The sequence below is a fragment of the Pseudopipra pipra genome, chromosome 9 (genome assembly GCF_036250125.1).
Source record: "Pseudopipra pipra isolate bDixPip1 chromosome 9, bDixPip1.hap1, whole genome shotgun sequence".
NCBI lineage: Eukaryota > Metazoa > Chordata > Aves > Passeriformes > Pipridae > Pseudopipra > Pseudopipra pipra.
In genome coordinates this window covers 25,034,028-25,055,283 of record NC_087557.1, presented here as the reverse complement: position 1 = coordinate 25,055,283, position 21,256 = coordinate 25,034,028, and the positions used below count along the sequence as shown (strand labels likewise).

General features: G+C 39.7%; 1 protein-coding gene and 1 long non-coding RNA gene across 4 annotated transcripts in view; one reads left to right on the top strand and one right to left on the bottom strand.

The window, feature by feature from the left end:
- Positions 1 to 28: 28 nt before the first annotated feature.
- Positions 29 to 6,504, top strand: LOC135419142 (uncharacterized). The gene is made up of 2 exons (XR_010432846.1): positions 29 to 4,546; positions 4,860 to 6,504. It is a non-coding gene; the product is annotated as an uncharacterized LOC135419142 (long non-coding RNA).
- Positions 5,084 to 21,256, bottom strand: part of SPATA6 (spermatogenesis associated 6) — a 43,650-nt gene continuing 27,477 nt past the window's right edge. For 2 of the 3 annotated variants that reach the window (XM_064665289.1, XM_064665291.1), the window contains 3 exons: positions 18,013 to 18,112; positions 14,802 to 14,890; positions 5,084 to 11,030 (listed from right to left, as the gene is read on the bottom strand). In XM_064665289.1, the coding sequence (XP_064521359.1) occupies positions 10,850 to 11,030; positions 14,802 to 14,890; positions 18,013 to 18,112 (370 nt within the window). In that variant the 3' untranslated portion in view covers positions 5,084 to 10,849. Of the gene's footprint in view, positions 11,031 to 14,801; positions 14,891 to 14,911; positions 17,586 to 18,012; positions 18,113 to 21,256 lie in introns of those variants that run through there. The other variant, XM_064665292.1, reaches the window with a different exon arrangement.

Below are 21,256 nucleotides of genomic sequence, written 5' to 3'. Positions count from 1 at the left end.
TTTCAGCCCCTCTGCTCTTTCAGGCTTTGGCGATGACGGGCTCATCCGACGGCGGATGCGGCGTCGGGATCCTGGGAGGCTTTCCTGGGGAGGAGGCTGTCATCGCCCCAGGAGCACCGAGCAGCTCCTCACAGCACAGGATGGATTGCAGCAGCCTAACAAGAACACATCGCTCTCAGGGCTGCAACCAATATGTGAGTCCATTGGCAGCAGATGTTATTAATGACGCCAATACATATTTTCTTATTAATCTTCCATACTAGGCTCGTGTCTATCTGCAAATGATTATCATTCATTTTCCTGACAAATCTATCAAGATCATTTATTACTGTTCGGCAAAGGATCTTCTTTTAAACAAAGATTAATAACATTGCATTTTATCTGGCTGGCTGAGCCAAAGGAAATGAAATTAACAATGAACCCTACAAACATGTCATCACTTTAATTTACCGGAAAATATTTTAAAATGTTATTTAAAACAATGTACGCTGCGGTGGGCACAGTTTATTACAAAGGAAAGAAGTGAAACCACATGCATTTTAGCAGGGTGGAGAGTAAACAAACAGGGCACTATGTTTTCTCTGGTTCCTCACACTCGAGTTCTGGGCCAAGGAAGGAGCAGCACCCACAGGCTTCCTGCCATGCACAGATGGGCACCTGCCCAGGTGAATTGCAGCTGGAAGTCACTGTTTCTTGGTTAAAGTGGCTCCTACCCAGGATCACAAGCTCTCATCCCTGCAGGGAGCACTGCCTTCCCTGCATTCCTAAAAAGGGGAACTTCACCAGGGTGAAGCTGGTGGGGAGAGGAGGGCACGTGGGCTGACAGAGTACCAGCACCCTTCTGCATTTTTGGTCCCTTAGGAGGAAAAGAAACAAACTCATTAAATTTACATGTTTTAGTTACCTTTCTTCTCACCCTCTTCTTACTGTCCCTTCCCTTCATTTCAGCAAAATAGTAATAATAATAATAATAATAATAATAATAATAATAATAATAATAATATAATAATACCAAAGTACCTATCAGAATCCCTTTCCTACTTTTACTGCAAATAATAATGCAAAAACTTCATATCAGCTTTGCTTTTGCATTACTTTATTTGGACCCATGAACCTATATTCTGAGCCCCGTTTTTGTGCAGATGCTCACCATTGTCTCTCCACAGGCCTTTTCCCATATGCCTGGCTCTGGGCTGTGTCACCTCTGGCAATGGGAAATTACTGCTCTTCCCTGCCGTGGGAGAAGGAGAAGGTTGCTTAAAACAATTTTGAATTACGCAGTCAAGAAGTGTTTCTGCTTAAGGTAAAAAAGTCAACTTCCTACCTTCATTGGACTAATTTTATCTTACCCAGATACCAGGTTGGGAACAGTGTTTTTAAACCCCAGACAAAGGAAAATAACCTTGCCAACCTCACACTGGAGAAGTTTCAAAATGCTGACATATTTCCAAGTGTGCATTTGTGTATTTCTGCAGAGCAGCAAAAGCACATGTACTAAACTGGCTGGTTTAACCACATATCTCATTGCTGCATAACAAAGTATCCTGGATTTCTTTTGTAATTAAAAAGTCATCAGTGTAGCACAGGTCTTGAAAAATTTATGACAAATAAGACAAACCTGAATATACCCCAAAGCAGGGTTTGGCTCCTCTGCAGATTAAAAGGAAATGAGTTAATAAGAGAAGAAGGATGCCCCTCTGTTAAAACTGGAGCTGTATCTCCAGTGACTTTGGGGACACTCTGTAGTTTGATTTGAGAGCTCAGGCTGCACATGTCGAGGCCATACATACCAAAGCAGGACCAGACTCTGAACTTCTAAAAGGTCTAATCTGCTACTTTTACCTGGCATTTACTGGTAGAATTTGTGATGTTTGACTGAGCAATAACCACAGTGCACGTGGCAGAACATCTCTGTTTATTTCTTTATTATGTTACCAGTTCAGCCACCTTCTTTTTAGAATCATTGTAAATCCTGGCACAAAGACTGCAAGCTAAGAAGAAACGAGTTTCTGGCTAAGGTGTCCTAAAAGCTAAATACTCATTACATGAAAGAAAAAAGGATCTGCACCTTACTTCTGGTGTGACTGCATTCTGCTCCAGCTTTCAGCTGCTGGATTTCATCAAGCCCCTTCTGTTCATGAAGCACTTGTCTGTTATGAACTTAACACCACATAAATAAAAATCACAGACAGTGCATGCAGAGAAATAGGGCTTTATAATCATGGAAAGGCAAAAAAGGGGATAAAGCCAAAAGGAAGTGGCAAAGGACAAAATGGAGTGAATGCAAAAACCAAATTCAAGCCTCTCCTCTCACAGTCCTCTACATACATTTAATGAGGTACATTTATTTTCCTCATTTCAGACTAATGCCAGCATAATGTGGGAGGTCCCATCCAACCTCCAGGATTCCCCAAAGTCAGGGATGAACATTCTTTCTTTTATTTTCCTTGAAGAGTAAGAGCGATATACAGTGTGCTGTGAGGGCAACACAAGGAGCAAGAGATGAAAGTGATTTTTTTTCAGCACAGGTATAATGTTGGTGTCACAGCAATTTGAGATTTCTGTACAACCTCCTCTGAAGCAGCTGAACATGAGTGAAGAAGCCAGCTGCTGAGCTCCTGCCCCGACACTGTGTTGCTGTGGTGGCACTGGGCACTCTTCAGAGTCTGGTCAGATCTAAAGTCCTTCAAGGGGAGAAGGGAAGGCTGTGGACTTCCAATGGCTCTTTGATTCCTGATCTGGGATCCTATATCATACCTGAAGCCACCTTCATGCCTTCCCTCCCTTTGTCTCAAAAGCAATTTCCAACCCCCCTGTGTGTCCCTCTCCATCACAGCACAGGGGGGATGTGATTTAAGCACGTGCCACCTGGCCACAGGCAGGCATCAAGGTATCCGTGTGCCATTCCAGCACAGCCCAAGATTCCATCAGCAAAAGCTGGAATACCATGCACTGCAGTATTACAGATCAGCTGTCCAAGCAGGACCAGATGGCACCACCATGTCAAGGACAACACACAGTTATTAAGTTGTCAGACTCTGAACCAAAGTCAGCCTGAGCTGCCGAGTTCGTGCCATTTCTGTGCACAATTCCCAGGAATAAGCTGTCCCAAAAGACACTGCAGAAAGGCTCCTGGAGAGGACACTTGAACAACTCTCTGTGGGCCACAGGGTGTCCCCCGAGGAGCCCCAGTGCCACAGGAGCTGGGCTGACAGCACTTGGGATTTTGTACTGGGATGGGGATCACCAGGGACAATTCCCCTGCCACTCTCTGGTTTAGACGAACCCAGCAGGCTTTATTTCTGAGTGTGTGTGGGAAGGACCAGAGTAACCATTTTAAGAAACCTGTAATTATTGCTGCATTTGTTCAAACCAGGAACATGTTCAGAACGTTCAGCTGTGACTCGCTCCTGTAGTTCCACAAATGCAGCGTTCAGTTTAATATGTGAGACTCATAACCAGCTCACACAGTGCAATAGTTCACTTCAGTTTGAAGAAAAAAAAATTCTGCTGGAAGCACAGGCAAGTAGCAGTGTCAATTTTTCATTAACCTACAGCCACTGTCTCTGTAGACTTACAGCTATAAGTAAGATTACTGTTATAAATTCTTCTGGTCCCTAAGGGGGGGGGACAAAAAACTTCTCAAAACTTTTAAGGTCATTAAAAAAAAATCCACCTTTAAATTGGAGATAGTTTCAGTTTACTTTCATATTTCAAAATCAAATCTTAGCTTCAGCCTCACATCAAAGCAGAAATGTCAGTCGCTTTGTTTCTACATCTCCTGTGAAAGAAGTTCCAGCTTATACATGAGCTGAATGCCAAGTAAATAGATTTTCCTTGGGAACAAAGGCACCTCTTTTTTTTTTTTTGGTTTGTTTTAAACATATGTAAATAGAGTCCCAGAAGCTGAGCTGCCTGTCACTTCAACCAGGTTTACACTCATGTCACTCCAGCTGGTTATTTCTGACCGCCCTTAGGTCACGACTGCAGAAGTTTCCCTCCCCACTCCTCCACACAGTCATCTCCAGCAGCCACTCATGCCCTTTCCTTCCAGTCCCACACCTCAGCAAAGGGGAAACAGATTAATATGGATTCTTTTTTTGCTAGTTCCTTATTCTTTCGGCTTTGTTTGTAGTTTTTTTGGGTTTTGTTTTTAAACTCTCGTTACAGAATCCCAGAAATACTTTGGCCCTGTGAATACTTTGGGCCTCTGTCACAGACACCAAGATGGTTCTGAGATCTCTTGGCAGAGCAGAGCAGGTACCTGGATACCACCAGTAACCAGTTGGGGCTGTGCCTACACACCAGGTATTTATTAAAGACTGATGGCACCTATTGGTTCATGGTCAAGATTATGGGGGAAGAAACAGGAATGGATTGGTAGAAAAATGACTTTTTGTTGTTTTGGGTTTTTTTTTACAGGAGGGCACCATCAGCCTTGAGATTTCTCTTTTCAGTACCAGGCATTTAAAGAGTGCAGAGTTATTTTCCCCAAAGCCAGAGGACACCAAAGAGGAGTATGATCCCTTCCCATGCCCATCTTCTAGTACTCTTTTTTCTTTTTTTTTTAATTTAAACTAGCAGATCAATGCAAAATTGAGCACTTAATGCTTGTCATTTCCAAGTGGTTTGGGTTATATCTTAATCTTGAGCACTTGTTTTGGGTGTAATACTGGGTAGCACCGAGGGATGCATCACTTTATAGGCTCTGCATAAGCCGCAATTAAGGAAAATCCTCAAGCACACGAGAAACCTCAATTTTGATTGGCCACGTTCCCGTAACTTATTGATAATTCAAATCACTCGAGTATTATTCAGTGTTTTCCTTCTCCCTGCTTTTTTTTTTATCTCTTGACAAGTTTACAAAGAGAAGAATGGAGCTGAGCTGAGCTGCATTACATCCAATATGCTGCCTACACAAATGCCAGAGAAGCTAAATGAACCCCAGAACATATGGCACTCTGCTGACAGAGCTCCGAAACTGGTTCTGCATGAGCAACAAGGAACATCTTGAAGCGCACAAGACATATGTGTTTTAGGAAGAAGATTGAAGTGTTTCATAATAAAACAGGACAAAGTGAAATACAAGTGCTGTATAAAATTTTAATTAAAAACTGGTTTTACCCCTCAACGTGAATATACAATATGTTTCCCAGATGGATTTCATATTTAAGTATTATCCAAACCAAAAACATAAATGAGACAAATAAAGCCTTCAGAAATGGCACAGAGGCTAAAATGTATGTAAACACTAGATGACTGTGGTGAAAACAAGGCAGGCAGGGAAAGCAACCTATTAGCAAGTGTTTACTACTGGAGTACTGAATGAAACAGTTCCTACAACTATAGTCTTAGTACAACACAATTAGCTAAACATTCAAAAATTCAAGTCAGTGTAACAACACAAATACAAGCAGTAGAATTCACCACCGTTCAGTGACGTAAATGGTGCTTTTGTTACTCGTGAGTTTCACAGGTTATTTTCTACACTGATAATTCGTGGTACAGAAATGCATAATTCATGGCATACCAAGCATCAAACACTCTCAGCATCTCCCCTGCTCTCAGCCTCCCACCCCACTCTATGTGAAGCTCTGTTCAGTCCATGGCATCAGCTCTACAGGGTTACCCAAACACCTTCTTATGAACCAAGAGGGGGGATGTTTTGCAACAGCAAACTTCTTTCCTTGAAGAGGTGAGAAGGTGGCTCAGATCACCACTTCTCAGGCTGCAGAGAGTTCTCTCTGCTAGGTCAGAAGCAATCACCCAGAACTGAAGGGAAATGCACATGAAGAAAAAGCACAATCTCCACATAGATCAAGCAAAGAGAAAGATTACAGTTCCTTTATGTTGCCATCCAGACAAATTATCACCACACTTCAGAGAATTTCTCACTGAAGACAAACTGGGAACAAACTGCATGTCTTTGGCAAGCCAACACTGATAAAAGGAGCTACAGCCACATCTTTTACGGGCTTTGGTTGATGTTATTTTGAATTCCATGGGGAAAGCAGCAGAAACCAATGCAATCAAGGAGGCTTGTGCCTAATAGTTCACTGTGTAATAGAAACAGGACTATCAGGTGTTCTCAATCACTTCTCACAATGCTGGTTTATTTGTTGAAACTGAAAGGAACTGGGCAAAGACCAGTTCTCTGCTGCTACCAGAGACCATCATTTAAGCCAGACATCCCTCCTGTCAGTGAGGTAGCTCATCAAGATCAGCCACAGAAGTGCTGTTCTCTCTTAGCTTCAAGTGCTTTCACTGGAACCAAGAGGCTAAATTTCATTGATTCAAAAGTTTTCTCAAATTCCTTGATTACTAAACAAATCTCTTGAGATATTTTCAGCATCCTGATAATGAACACCCCACAACTACTGAAGTAATAACATCATGACTTTTCCTATGACCCAGAGATTCTATATTACCCAATTTATACAGTAAGTGACCATTGCTAAATGGCTGAGAATTTCGTTGCATAGTTCAGTTGTTTCAGAAAAGATTTCAAGCTTAAAAATTAGAAAGAGAAGAATTATATACTAATTTATTCGTTGCATACAGACTGAAAAAGCAGAGATTCCTTCTAACTTACTTTCTCTGACAAACCTGTAGCACAACACACAAAATTTTCCACTGACACGTTGCTCACACCATTGCATCCCTTGCTTCTGGGTAGAGGATGAGAACAAACCCTCATGTTAAGAGAGATGTTAATAGTGCTGGTTAGTACACATAGCAAACAGCACTAAGATATCAGGATGAAAGAAATAATTTATAGTTACCCCCCCCCTCCATATCATAAGAGCAATCAGTATGAGTATATGAACCCAGATCATGCAGGAGACAGAAGTTGAGCAAGATACCAACTGTAAAGATTAGCTCCTAAAAGCACATGTAGTAAAGCAGTTCATTATCTTTTTTTGGCCCTCTGATCAGGATAGAAATCTATTAAATCTGATTAAGACTTGTTTAATAATTGTCTGATTAAAACATAATAAACCTGGGAAAATTAAAATAAAGCCTTTTTAGTAACCTGGAGATGAGATGGGACTTCTCAGCCAGGCTTCCATAAAATAATTTCTTTAACATTCACCTCAGGATCCCAAAGCACTTCACAGTCATTTAATTAAGCTTCAACAGAGCACAAACTCCCTATTTTACAGCTGAGGTAACAATGAGAGGGAGTTTGGAAAAGACTATTTAATACTGAGCAGAGCTAAATGTTCTGTTATTTTACCCCAAAAATAGATTCCCAACACCTACAGGTAGATTTCTTTCTCCTCCCACAATTTTGTCAGCATCTGAAGTACCAGTAAAATTCAAAGGTGATGCACAATCTAAAGAACAGCCCTTGTCACTTCCCAAGCTGCTCAGCATTGGAGTATACACTCTGTTTCCCATCTGTCTTACAAAGCTATTCCCACTACTCCAGCCATCCCTATGCCTCTTGTCCCCAGTGGACCAATTTAAGCTTAAGTTGAAAACTTAGATAAGGCAAATCATTAAAGTGTTTGACATTTCTGCCTTTAATCCACAGCAGGTCAATGACCGAGTGATTTCCAAAGCAACTATTACTCAGCAAAGGTTTTGCATTTCTACTGAAGGCAGGCAAGTCGTTTGCCTAAAGCCACCCCAAGATCCTAAACTATACCAAGTCAGTCACAGGAGAATGGAAGGGAACAAGTAGAAAGCAGGGTCTGACTTACTAAAATGACAGTGATAAAATTTTGCACTGGTTGCATCCTGCAAGCATCACTGTATGCTGAACAGCATTTGGTGAGAATGCTCATGGGTTATTATAACTTGGGGAGGGCAAGAGAAAGACACAGACTCTACAGAAAAACACTAATTCGCTCTTAATCTAGCCCATTATTTCTAGATTTGAGTAGGCAGCTTTCCTTTAGGAGGCAAAATGACAGGGGTGGAATTCTGCCATCCCACTGTCACTGACAACTTTGTGGATGGCAAAAGATAAGGAATGAGCATAGAAAATGCTATTTAAAGCTCCACTTAGGAACCTAGAAATTTGCATTTGATAGGAGGGATTTAAATTGTATTAGAAGGCAAGGTGCACTAAACAATTACAGTTTATTACTGTGTTGGTTCACTGCCTGAACCTTCACTTATCACATGCTGCAGTAGCACAGGAACAGCCGTGCTCGTGTGTGTATTAATGGCAGGGTTAGCTCAGCAAACAGGGAAGGGGCCAAGTGCTTCTGAAAACAAAGTGGCTTGCAGATTTTATGGACAGATTGGAGTAATTTGGGTCTTAAGTCACATTTCAGGGAAAAGTTTTCCGTCAACCAAACTGGATTTCCAGCACAGCACTTGGAAGAGAACACTCTTTGCTGTATCACGGCGTATAAGCTGTGGAATGACTGACCCAAGAGAGAAACATATCCTGCAGCAGCTGATTCAGAGAGACATTATACACACCATCTCCCCTCACAGCTGGACCAGGGCCAAACACAGAGTCTGTCTGCTTCATTTGTTGTTATGTTGCATAAGAAGGCTACCCTGAGAATATTCCTACTGGTCAAAATTCAATAGATGACACTATTTTCTCCCATCTATTTTTTACCTTTGCTGAAAATGTTTTCATCTTTGATGAAAACTGAAAGTTGACATATTACTATATGCTTCCTTTCTTTAGTTAGGGGAATTAAACAAATACACCCCAGATACTCCTATGGACCCCTTGAGAACACTACTCTGCTTTTTCACAGTGGCCTCCAACCTTCCTCATCTCCTCCTTATGTCTCAAATTCATGGCAACATGTGTCCTTACTCATCCATACAAAAAAACTCCCAAAAACAAAGCTTCAGCATTCAGGTTTTCTTGCACATCAAACAAACAGGGACTAAAATCTGATGGATTACTGGGGAAGGAAAAATCGAACAGGTTTTCTATGTCACAGAACTAGATTAGGCCAAAGGGGAGCAGCCAATCTTCAGAAGACTGTAACTTCTACTTGAGTGTGAGATTGGGAAGGGAATACACAGAGAATATTGAATCAAACTGCAGGATACCATAAGAATAACACTGAATATTACAGCTCAAACACAAACAGGAAACTGCAACAACCTTTAGATTTTAATAGATTACTTTTAAACCAAAAGCTTGGAAAGTATCTCTCAGAATCTGCCCTACCTGTTTAGGATCCATTTCAATATACCTTTCCTGAACAGCAAGAAAACTATTCCTTTATGGACCAATAGGGGATCACAGGAATAGGCCCATGAACAGCAGGTACTGGTAGAACAACACTCCATGGCCACCAGGGGCACAGCTTGGGGAAGTTTTACTTTTCACTTCATAGAATGACTCCACACTTCTCCACAGCATAAGACTGTGCAACTAATGCCCTTTGAAAGCACTAATGTGCTAGATGGCATCAGGGACAGGAAGTTATCAGTGTTAATCCACTTCAACTGCTTTAACAGTTACAAGGAATAGAAATGTCTGTATGTGAGACACTTCCTCTGAGAGTCCCCTTTCCTGAAACAGAAGCACACAGCCTTTCAACGTGCCTTCCCACCAGCATAATTGCTCACCAACTGCTTTCTCAAATCAATTATGTTGTCTCAGCATTAAAGGATAGAAGGCAGAGTAGACCAACTTTTTGTTTATCTAGGCATGCTGGCAGGTTACAGTCATATGTTCTGCCATCTGTACTCCCAGCTTTATCCTTTATCCAATCAAACAGGTAAAATGGCATCGGAGAAACTGAATCTGTTCGCTCAGGCAGGGAAGGAGCCAGAACAGGCATTTGTTTTTTCCCCCATTCTGAAAGGAAGCGGGAGATGGACACTCTTGCCCTTTTAAAACATTCTGCTTTTCAAGAGATGGGCAATTTGCCCTGGTCTGCTAATGTGGGATCTGCTCAATGCAAGGCTGAAAAGGTTCCATCCCCGGGGAAAGCATCGAACTGCTGATGAACATTTGGTGGCCTTTAGCAAAAACGAAGCGATTTCTGCCAACAGGATCCCAGCAGACTGGGAAGGACAGGCTCCAAATTAGGTGGGATTGTGATGCAGGAATTTCAGAAGGCCTGTACAGAACACAAGTAGCTTGCTCACTAGCTCTAGTCTTTCCCCCTGCACACTCCTTTGTTATTCATAATTTTTAAAATTACAGGTAAATTGGCAAATGTCACGGCTGCATTCAGGAGAACCTGGAAACTTTCAAATGCAAAGGGTGTGTGAAGATGACCTTTCATCTGACACAAGGACTGCTGGGCTGGGTGGGTTTCTTTTAAAATTTCACAGTATTAGAATATTTGTTGCTAAAGGTGCTTGAAACCACTTCAAAAACATGCCTTTAGGTCCTACAGTACCAGTGTTTCTGCCCTTCTCCAAAATAAACAATTCAAAGGCAAATCTTCTAGAAAACAATTCCCTTTGTCCCACATGGGTCACTTTTAAAACACCACTCACATTCACCCTCCCCTTTAGACCCTCTCTCTGACCACTAGCATTGGTTGTTTCTTCAATCAATTCTGTTTATGTTACTAAATAGTTTTAGTTATTTAATAAGAACTGGCTGCAGCTGAAACCTGAGTTGATGTCAGACAGGAATGTCCTGCAGACCTATTAATCTTCAGATGACTCTATTTTCATAGTCTCAAAGGAACAATACCATCTTGCTTAACCATGGAGGGGCTTGATTTCTTGTTCCTTTGTTTTGGGGGGTGGATGTTAATGTCAACACAGGCCAAAACCCCATTTTTCCAACCATATGCCCAACCATAATGGCACCTTAAAAATAGAGTAAAAATATTCTTATATAAAAATAGGTTTAGTTACAAATGTGAACACTGTGTACTGTGCATTTTCAGGTGAGTTGCTATCAGGAATGTGTTTTTTGGTCTGAAACAGTGCCAGCAACTTTTTGGTACATGTTTTTGTATATTTTTCCGAGGCTCTCTTCGAAGATCGCTCTGTGAGGCTTCTCTTTGTACACAGCTGCACGACTGGACCGGTATTCACCATTATCCAAGTGAACAGGAGCATTCTGCTGCACTGGTGAACTGTCAAAGGAAAGAAGATAAGAAACAAGACATGGAAGAGGAATCAGAGGCACAAAACCGGCAGAAATACAAATGCAGAGCTGCTAAGCACATATTACCTTGTACAAACTGAAACAAAAACTGCACTGCAGCTACTTCTAAGAAATGGGAACCACAAGTTATTCATTCACACAGATTCTCCTCCACTTACCTGACTACTCTTTATAAAGGTTCCCAAACAGAAAGAGAATTAATTTTCTGAGAACATGCAGTAATTTTGCTGTATTTTTGCAGGCTGTGTGACTGGGCAAGAGCAACACAGTAGGATTTTTGTGTCCTTTGAAGGTTAAATTGTAACCACAAGGAGCTATTTCAATATGAAGACAATCTATCAGGGGCATATTAAATTACCGTGGTTGCAGCTGTAAAGTGCTCTATCGGAAGCGTCTTGGAATAAGTATCCTACCAAATACATTATGATATAGTGGCAATCAAGTGTTCCTTCCACACCCCATCTTCTGTGTCACTGTTTTAATACTAAACACAAATACAGGCTCATCTTTCAGTTGCTCTGAGAAATTATTTCCTAGACCCATGAAGTGAAATTTATACTCTGAAAATCATTACAAAACACTGACAACTCCGAAGCGTTCGTATCTAAACATCATGACTATCCGCCTCCTCTTGATACTTTCAAAACAAAGGATTGTGTCATATAATTAAATGAGCAATTTCCTTGTAATAAAGCATGAAACAAGTAGCTCAAAAATCATCAGCAAAAAATGACTACTGAGGTGACGTTTTTCATGTCTGCTCAGAGATTTAGGCACTGAAGACACTTAAAAATTAGGACTGAGTTATCTTCAGCCTTTTGCGAATGTTCTCAGTTTGGGAAATGAAACTGGAAGTGTGAAGCTTACAGTGACCATCTTCACTCGGGAAATGGATTACATTTTACAGGGAAGCTTTACAGTTTCTTATATACATATAATTTATTAATGATAGTGTCTTTTATGATCAAAGCAGTACTTAAAAGTTTGTCCTCAAGTTAATATCAGCTCACATATGTGACAAAATTGAAAGAAACCTTATGCCAAAGGACCCATGAATACATTTGTACCTCACTGCATCAAAACACAAGGTTTTTACTTCAAGAATGGAAAACAGTGAGGGAAGAAGAGGAAAATATAAGATTAGTTTTCTAAATTCATATCCCTGACCTTCCACTGTCCCATGAAAAACAAAAGAAGGAATAGCTTTTGCTTTTATATTTCTTACATTCAAATATTAGGGTGATGCCAACCTATACCAATGAAAACAACAAGACCTGTGTGTGGTTGCAATACTAAAAAGGGAGAAAGACCACTTTCACACTTATTCAAAAAAGCTCCAACATTTAAAGTCAGTCAATATCATGAAGCAAATTAAAACTGTTTATCATCCCAAGTGAACTGTGCTTCACAGTTTGGACACAAAGAAACCAACACACCAAACAGTAAAATCAATACAGAAGTTATCCAGGCCTATGTGAAATGCAGACAAGTCAATACCCTGGGGACTCATCAACAACTGAAGTTTCACCTCCTCCTTTCTGCAGTTCATGGTACCTCACTTCTGATGGAGAATTCTGAGGCCAGCAAGTAAGCACAGCACTAGGAGTGGCACTTGTAACTGTACAACAAACAGCTCTGAGACTCTTTTCCTTGGAATCCATTTCCTACAGGCAGCCTTGTGCTTGCCTTTTCTTCTCCTAAAAGCTGAATGTACCTAGAGACACTCAAACTCCAACCACTGCAGTAAAGGAAAGACTCAAAACCCAACAGTAACTTCCACAAGTTCCTTATTCTGGTACAAAGACGTACAAGAAAACATAAACTTAATTTTCCCTTCTCTTTTGGGAGGGATGTGTTTGTATGTGTTTCCATTAGCCAGTCCCTGTGCATGAGATACCTGGCACTGGTGTGGACAAAGATACAGCCAAGCTAGGGAAGAGTCCTCCTGTCTCAGCTGGAAACCAGCTGACGACCTGAGCTAAGCAATCTGGGAATTACACTCACAAATCATATTAACAGCAGGATTTCTGCACGCAACTCCCTGCTCTGAAATACCTGTCATATGCTTTTGTTCCCTCATACATCTCCTTTAAGAGTCCCAGAAGTTCTTTTCTGAGTGAATCATATACTAAATATTTCACAAAACACAGACCTTTTCCTTACTCCCAGTGGTTTTCAATCATCCATCTACTTTACTGCCAAAATTTGGTCGACAGTACCATGTCCTTCCATGAACTCTGTCTCTGTCCTTGTATCCTGTTTATGAGCACTGTGGCAAAGACTCAGCAATCAGACTGTCCTCGAGGCCTTTTATGTCTCATCCCCAGTGCTGCCGGCCTCTAAACCCAAGGAGCAATCCTTTCCCAACTTGAGTGCCACATTTCATATCCCATCACTTCAGGATTCTGTAGTATTAGGGTTTGTTTTTCATTTTTTCATGGTCTGCAGTTTCAGCATCAATCTCAAAGTCCCAAAGCTGCCTCAAAACAAAAACTTGCACTTTCTCTCTCACAAACACATCCTACACAATTTAATTGCACCAGCTGTCAGGACAAAGGAAAAGGGAGCAAAAAGGCTACACGTAGAATACAGGAGTGAGCACAGGTACAGGGATACACAACTGCAGCAGCAGCTTCACATGTATATGGAAATCTCAGTAACTAGATCCCTTGCACAGAGGTGATTACAAACCACAGGAACTGCAAAAACAGGCAGCAAGTCATAAATGAACTTTTTGGAGCTTACAAACTGCAAGTAGAAGTTCACTATGATGCCCATATTGAAATACCCTCCTTTCAGTGGTATTACAGTGGTGGTTTGGGATGCCTTCGTTACAAAACACTGTGTCACATTTAATTACCAAAAGAAAACCTTTTCTTTCCTAATGGCAACACCTCTCAAATACAGCACCACAGTTCTAGGATTTCTCCCTTAATATAAAGAAAACCAGAAAAGCCATAGGAGCCCAGAAAAGATTTACATTACTTAGTATCTTTCCTCCAACAAGTGCTCAAAACGTTGTACAAAATACTGTGTGCACACACAGAGAACATCAATATTGATAACTTCTGCTACAGAAGTTGTCAAAATCAATTCAGTGTTTTATAATATTGAAATGAAACCCTAGCCATGTATGTGAGTTGTACATATAGTAATTAACCCAAATAATCCAGGTTTTTAAGACCTCAGGTTTCCAAGACAGCTTCTGAAATAACATGCTGAGTCACTAAACTATGGTATATAAATTTAATGTGTTTTTTGAAAATGCTTTTTTCCACATATGAGTTTAAAAAAAGAGAAAAAAAAAGGAACAAACCAAAGCAACAGCCTCAAACCATATTAATAAATAAGCTTCAATTTCTTTTTGCACTCCTATAGTTTAAAAAAATAACCAAATAACCAATTGATTATTTTAAAAGTGACATTTGCTCTCTGGTTGATAAAAGCCCAAAACTACTGCCCAAGAATCACTTTTATAACCAAGACCAGTTCCAAAATCAGTGTTTTATGAAGACTATATTGGCTTAGGCACTTACAGTGCCAAAACAACATCAGAGGCATAATTATATTTAACTGCATTTTGCTTTTAGGTGAAAAAGCTTGGTATGACTAACTCCTACAGAAGCCTTTTCCTTGTGCAATATATGACAGACTAAAATGGGAAGAGAAATTTTTAGCTACATTTAAAGGGCAATATTGAGTATGACTGTTCTGTCTTGGTCAGAGAAAAACTCCATACCTGCTCTGCAGTTCACTCATGGATAAGGGTGCATTATGTGAAGATTCTCTTGTCTTAGTCACGTCTCCTTTTGATGAGTTACTCTCATCCTAAAAAAACAAACAAACCAAAACCAAAAAAACCCAGAAATCAAATTCTCATTACCTTGGTTTCTGATTACAATGATCTCATTTCAAAAATACTTTCTTTCCATTTAGAAGACTATTAAAGTAACTTACATTTCTTGGGGGAGAAAGGGACAAAGTGTAATGAGCCAAATGCCATTTGTGAACACTTTTAATTAAGTTCAGTACAATTCAGCTAATAATTTTAAGGTAATAAACTGGAAAGAATTTCTAGACAGTGTAGATCTAGAGTACTATGCAGACAGCACAAGCTTCAATAACCCCCAACAAACATGTTGATAAAATGTTATGAAACCTACTGCCTACTGCTTTGCTTTCGCTTCTTGCAGAAAAGGGGAAAAAGAACCTAAAACTTATTATGATTCATAATGAGCTCTCATTATCCATTTCATGCATTTTACCAGACAGAAGCATTTTACACATCTGAATACTTCGATTCCATACACAGGACTGAGTACACGCCTATTCAAAAAATATCTGATACCCTTAATGACCCTTCAGTGGTATTCTTAGGAGTTGTTAGAATGCAGTCTTACCTTCCAAATGATATCTAGACATTAATTAACCCAGATTTGCCCTCTTAAGTAAGGGAGAAACAAAACACCTCACATGGAGGGAGCCAGTTGCTCACCCGAGATGGGATGGTAGAAATTCCACCACACACAACCACGTTCACTCTACTCTGAAGAGCAAAGACCCTGCTTAAGAGGTGATACTAAGTGATGCTTTCAGCAGAAGCCAATTGCTGTAAGGATTAGTAAACAAAGTCATCTTTCATGCTATAGGAGAAATAATTGGAAAAAAGACTGTGCAGTAAAAATAATCACACTTGCTGGTAACACAGAACTGGGAGAGAAGACAATAAATATAGCAGTAGATGGCAATAAGATGCAGAGCAAGCTGAACAGCAGGTGTATGGATGAGGAAAAACCTAAGAGAATTTATTGTGGTGAAATACAAGGTAATAAGTGTGTTTGTAAACAGGAAAGCTCTCTTCCTTCAGCAGTCACAGACTACAAAGCACTGAAGAGGAAATGGGGTACAGTGGTAAATAAAACTCTGCAGCATTTGCCAGAGGCAAATTATGTTCAGGAAAGCAAAAAAAGATGGAAACATTACGATACTGTCAGAATGTCACAGCAGAAAGCTACAGTGGACACCCTAAGGAATCTGCAGCAGAGCTCCAGTCACACTATTTTTACAGAACACTATGAAAATGAAATTTCGGAAGACACAGCTGGGTACTTTGGGGAATGGCTATTTAGCACTGGGATCTTTGGAATGAAACAGAATAAGAGATACTTTTTAACCTTCCAAAGTTTGGAAAAGGCTCTAGATTGAAGCCAAAATCTGCTCACCACTTTGTGAGCACACTTGCTTTACTATTCACTCACTTTAAAAATGACCCATTTACCTCATCCACCCACTGTGCACCAACGCAGCCTAGATTTTGGGCCATCTGGGAAGCACAGCCAATCCTGGTGTATTTTACAGTACTCACTGCAAGGAGAACTGATATTTTTGTCTATTTTTTTAGTTGGGTCAGCCGCTGTTAGCACAGCACTCACAAGTCAGCTGTACACAACTATCAAACACCACAAGACTTCTCTGTAGCATCCTTTTGCTCAGTGGAAGAAAATGGAGTGAGATAAACGGTCCTTTACCAGCATTGCTCTGACCAGATTGGTAATTAAAGAGCCAACACCCTAACAGCTGGATTTTTTAGGGCAGAAACCAACACATTTGTGCAGTACTGCAGTAACGAGTGGATTGCTGCATTATGTGTAAGTCACTCTAGAGTAGAACTTTTAAAGGATATAAGCAAAAAAAGTAAATAGGAAAAAATGATTGAATTCTCCTTTACCCATTATATTTCACAGTCTTTTTAACTGTATGGAGAGACCATGTAACCAACCATCCAACTCTCATAACAAACTAGTAAATCTTTTATCGTAAAGTCATGGTCTGCTGTTCAAGGAAAGTAGTCAAGGACCACTGGAGATAGTTCAGGCTGTGCAAACTTTCATTAAAGGTAGGTGCTGGACTGTCATGAAATCCAATTTGTTATCTTAAGTTCATTGAAACATCAGAGAAGCATTTTACATGACTTGTACCTATTCTGAAATGTGATGGGCATCTTCTGTTTGAGAGGCAGCAGCTCACAAAATCATAACATTCACATACAAACTCAGGGAGGTACAGCAAGAACTAGATCAGACAGTCTTAGTATGCACGTGAAAAGGTTTTTCTGAGTTTAAAACAAAACCCACAACTAAGCTAAAAATGAAGATTGGACAGAAAGGAGAAAATAATCAGATTAGGCAAGAACGAGGTTTGACAAGGAGCTGCCCAACATGGCTAAATCTGGGGACATGATAATTTCACCAGAGCTCCTAATCATAATCTTACCTACCTCTCATCCTTACATCCTTTTTATCTTACCTGTCTTTCACCTCACCTCACACTGAAGACCCTAAGTTCCCTGCAGATGAACAATGTTGTTATTCAGTTGGTACAATGTGTTGGCTTGTGCTGTGCCACAACCACGCTTCTCAAAATCACAACAGGAAAAGTTTTTGTCTGTCTTAAACTGCACTTCAAAATTCCATCAAGGGCAAAATATTCTGATCCCAGGCGTAATCTCATTAGATAAAGAGCTCTGTTCACTGAAAGCCAGGTAATTAGGGAAAAAAACCACACATCTGAAGAATAATATTAGCTCTATAAACAGCTGGATACAAGCAGCTGCTGATGTGCAGCTGCACAACATGTTTAACCTTGATGTTCTACACATCTGTAACATTTTTTTTGCTTAAATTGGAAGTGGAGAACCAGATATAAAAAAAATAAACCCAAATGTAACTGTCCTCAATAACCCATGAGAGGTACCAGTTGCCCATAAAGGCTACACGTAAGGAGGCTGCTGAAATCAGTGTGAAACAGTTGAGCTCACACACCAAATCCGTATTTCTACAATCAAGGCTGTCTCAAAGGACAACATTATAACAAATCCAAGACTATAGGCACAGATTTCTTCCTCAGCCACTTTGGAGAAAAGAAAGAATTGAGTTTGCAGTCTTACTTACAAATATTAGGCGCTGCCTAGCACTGTGTGTCCTTAAAATATTTTTCACTCTTTTATGGATCTCATCTCCATTTGCTGGTGAAGGCCAACCAGAGCTAAACCTGCAAGAAGAAAAACAAAGAGAAGAAATATTTTCTTGTTGAAAAGCTCAAACATGCTTTCGACTCAGATTTCCTTTTTTTTTTTTTTTGTAATTATGAAGCATGTATTACTTCCTCCTATTTGGAACATGCACAGTGTTTAGATTTGATTCTTTTTCTCCTCTGGGGTACAAGTAAAGAAACATTTCAAAGCATTGCATAAACAGTTATGCAGCCACAACACCAACAGAAGATGCAAAACATGGAAAATGTTGATCGTTCTGTAACTTGAGTATTGTCCCTACAGAACAGAAAAGCTACACTATTCCCAGTGATCAGGTTTCATTTTCCTCTCTTTAAAGGAAGTATTGCACACATGGAATTATTTTCACTGGAAAAAATCAACAGGAAGATAACCCTGGTGTGTGCAAATTGGAAAACACATGGAGTCAGAGAACTGCAAATTCAACGTCTTTATTTCATAAGAGGGACTACATTTTAAGTTGCTTTTTTACATTAAAAAGCAGGTTGCTTGCTTGGTATGGGTAACTTGAAACTAACAGCTACTTTTAGATTTTACCCTTTTGTGTTTTGGATCACATTTTTTTGCCATTTACTAAAAAATACCCCTCATCCTTCTCAAGAAGTTCAGAACATGCCAGAAATTTCATATCAATAGTTAATCTCAGTCTGTTAAAGGAGGCAAATAAGATTTTAAGAACAGAATCATCTACACACCAACCACGTGTTAGTACGTTAAAAAATGTATTTAAAAAAAAAAAGGGACATCAATATAAGGAAAGAATTATTGGGGAAAAGTTATTAAATGTTTACTTACTCAATCTCATCACAATGGATAGAAACTGGGTGCCAAATGAAGATTGTGCACCTTCATTTCAGTGTTTTCTAACCTCTGAGAACTTCAATTTGCACCAAGAAAATAAAAACTCATGATATGGTATCATCATATGAACAGGGGTCACTGGGCAAGCTGTGAGCTGGCAAAGCCATGCCACTGCAATCCCAGCTCATGGAACAGCAGCCAACAGCAGGGCAGAGCTGCCATACCCTGAGTGGACGAGCAGCACCAGGAACAGCAACAATACTTTGACAGCTGCCTTCACAAATTTAATGCAGTGGAGAAACACCATGACCCTGAACCTGAGATTCCACAGTGGGCTCTGAGCGGGTTTGTGGGACTGGGACTGCAAGTCCTCCTGCCCTCTTCTCTCCAGTTTATCACATTCCCTGTGTTATCCAGTCTATCACTCTCAAATCCCCAGTCTGATCGTGCCTGGCTTAGTTCACCTTCACCAAACCTCCAGAAATTTCAACACAGCTAAAGAACTATATAGCTCCTTCCAAAAAGAACAAGCCAAGTATACACATAGAAAGCTTCAGTACAAAACAGTAGCCTGGCAGTGTTAAAATTAATGGAAGCAGGATCCTGAAAATGGGATGTGCCAGGCTGCCTTGAAGGTTACAGGAAGGGCACATAACTCTTTGCTATCCTTTGGATCAGCCCTTCTATTATGAGAGAGATAGACTGAAATACTAGTAGAAAGTGACCAGTTCTCTGCTTTTGAGTAATTTTCTTCTATTTTCTTCTATCTTCTTCTATCTAATCAACTTATTTAGATGCACTTTTTGTTGCTTATCTTTCCCAGATATCTCTCTCGTTTCTAAACAGCCCCAGTATTTTCAGCTTATCTATGAATTTCTTTAAATCAAATCACCTATTCGTGAATGTTTCTATTTTTCTTCAAGAATGGGTGCCAAGAAATGACACAATATTGAAAGGACAAAACATATAATCCATTGGGGGATGTATTTCCATATTTCTAATGATTTTAACAGTTATCTTGAGATCATTACAGGCAAGAGTCTTCACAAGACTGGCCATAACACTTGTATTGGCATCCTGAGCATTTACAATTAATTTCAAGCCCAGGAGCATGTATGGCAAATCCACACTGCACAGTTGTCTTGCACACTAGAATCCAGTGATTTGTTGCACTGAAAGACCTCACATAACATTTTCTAAATGAAAGTAAAATGGATTGTGGATTTTGTTAAGAGGAGAAAAGCATGGCCTTTAAAGAAACAGAAGTGTGAGTCCCTTAAGCAGGCAGGAACATTCATTTCCCCAATGCAGTCAAACCCAGTTTGATGTACTGCATTACAATGCATGTGCTCTATCACCACCTGTGCTTTGCTAAAAAAAACTTTCTTTTTCTTTTTTTTTTCTTTTTTTTTTTTTTAAAGAACAGAGGTAAAGGAAAGGGGCAGGAGTGGTATTATCATCTTATGACTTCCCACTAGGATTTACAACATTTACTGATATTAAAGGACTTCTGAAATCCATGTTTAAAAATCTGCATCCTAGATGCAGTAAGAGTGAGACATTTCCCATTTGACAAATAAAAGATAGACCCATGAAGTCATGGCATTTTCTCTTATTTATACAGCAGCTGCTCTTCTTCCAACATTCAGGTTGCTGGCTCTGAGAAGTTGGAATATATTGCCTTTGGGAAATAAATTTTATGAAATTCTTATGTAAGATTTCAGATCATTGTTATTAACCTTAAATTTACAAATATCCTTGGAGGTAAATGTATTTACCTGTAATGTAAAAGAAAACCCAGCTAGCTATTGTATTCACTTAGAAAATACACGGCCGTGTCTGCAAGAAGAAGAAGATTTAAGTACTTAATTCATAAACTATTAAATTTCTTTCTCCAGGTGATTTTACCGATCAATCCACTAGTGTGCGCTGTGGTATAACAAACGTTGGCCACTCACACAGACCCCAAACTTCATTTACCAAAGAAAAAAAAAAAAATAAAATCAAAAGCTTAAGTGTGATTAAAAACGGTATCAGCTTCTTTTTAATTAGCTTTTCTAGTATTTTATTGTCTAATTTTAGTAACAACTATAGAGTCTAATCCACGTTTAAAGTATAATGTTAATATTTACACCAACCGAAACGCAAACTAAAATAAAATCATGCCTAAAATGTAACAACTATAATCTGAAGTGAAACCTTTTTGTGATATTCTAACTCTCCTATTGGGAATACTTTATAAAACAGGCTTTATAGCACAGCTTCTTGGAGCATAAATAAAGGGATTCCATTTGCCCAAAATCACCAGTAACGACTCTTTA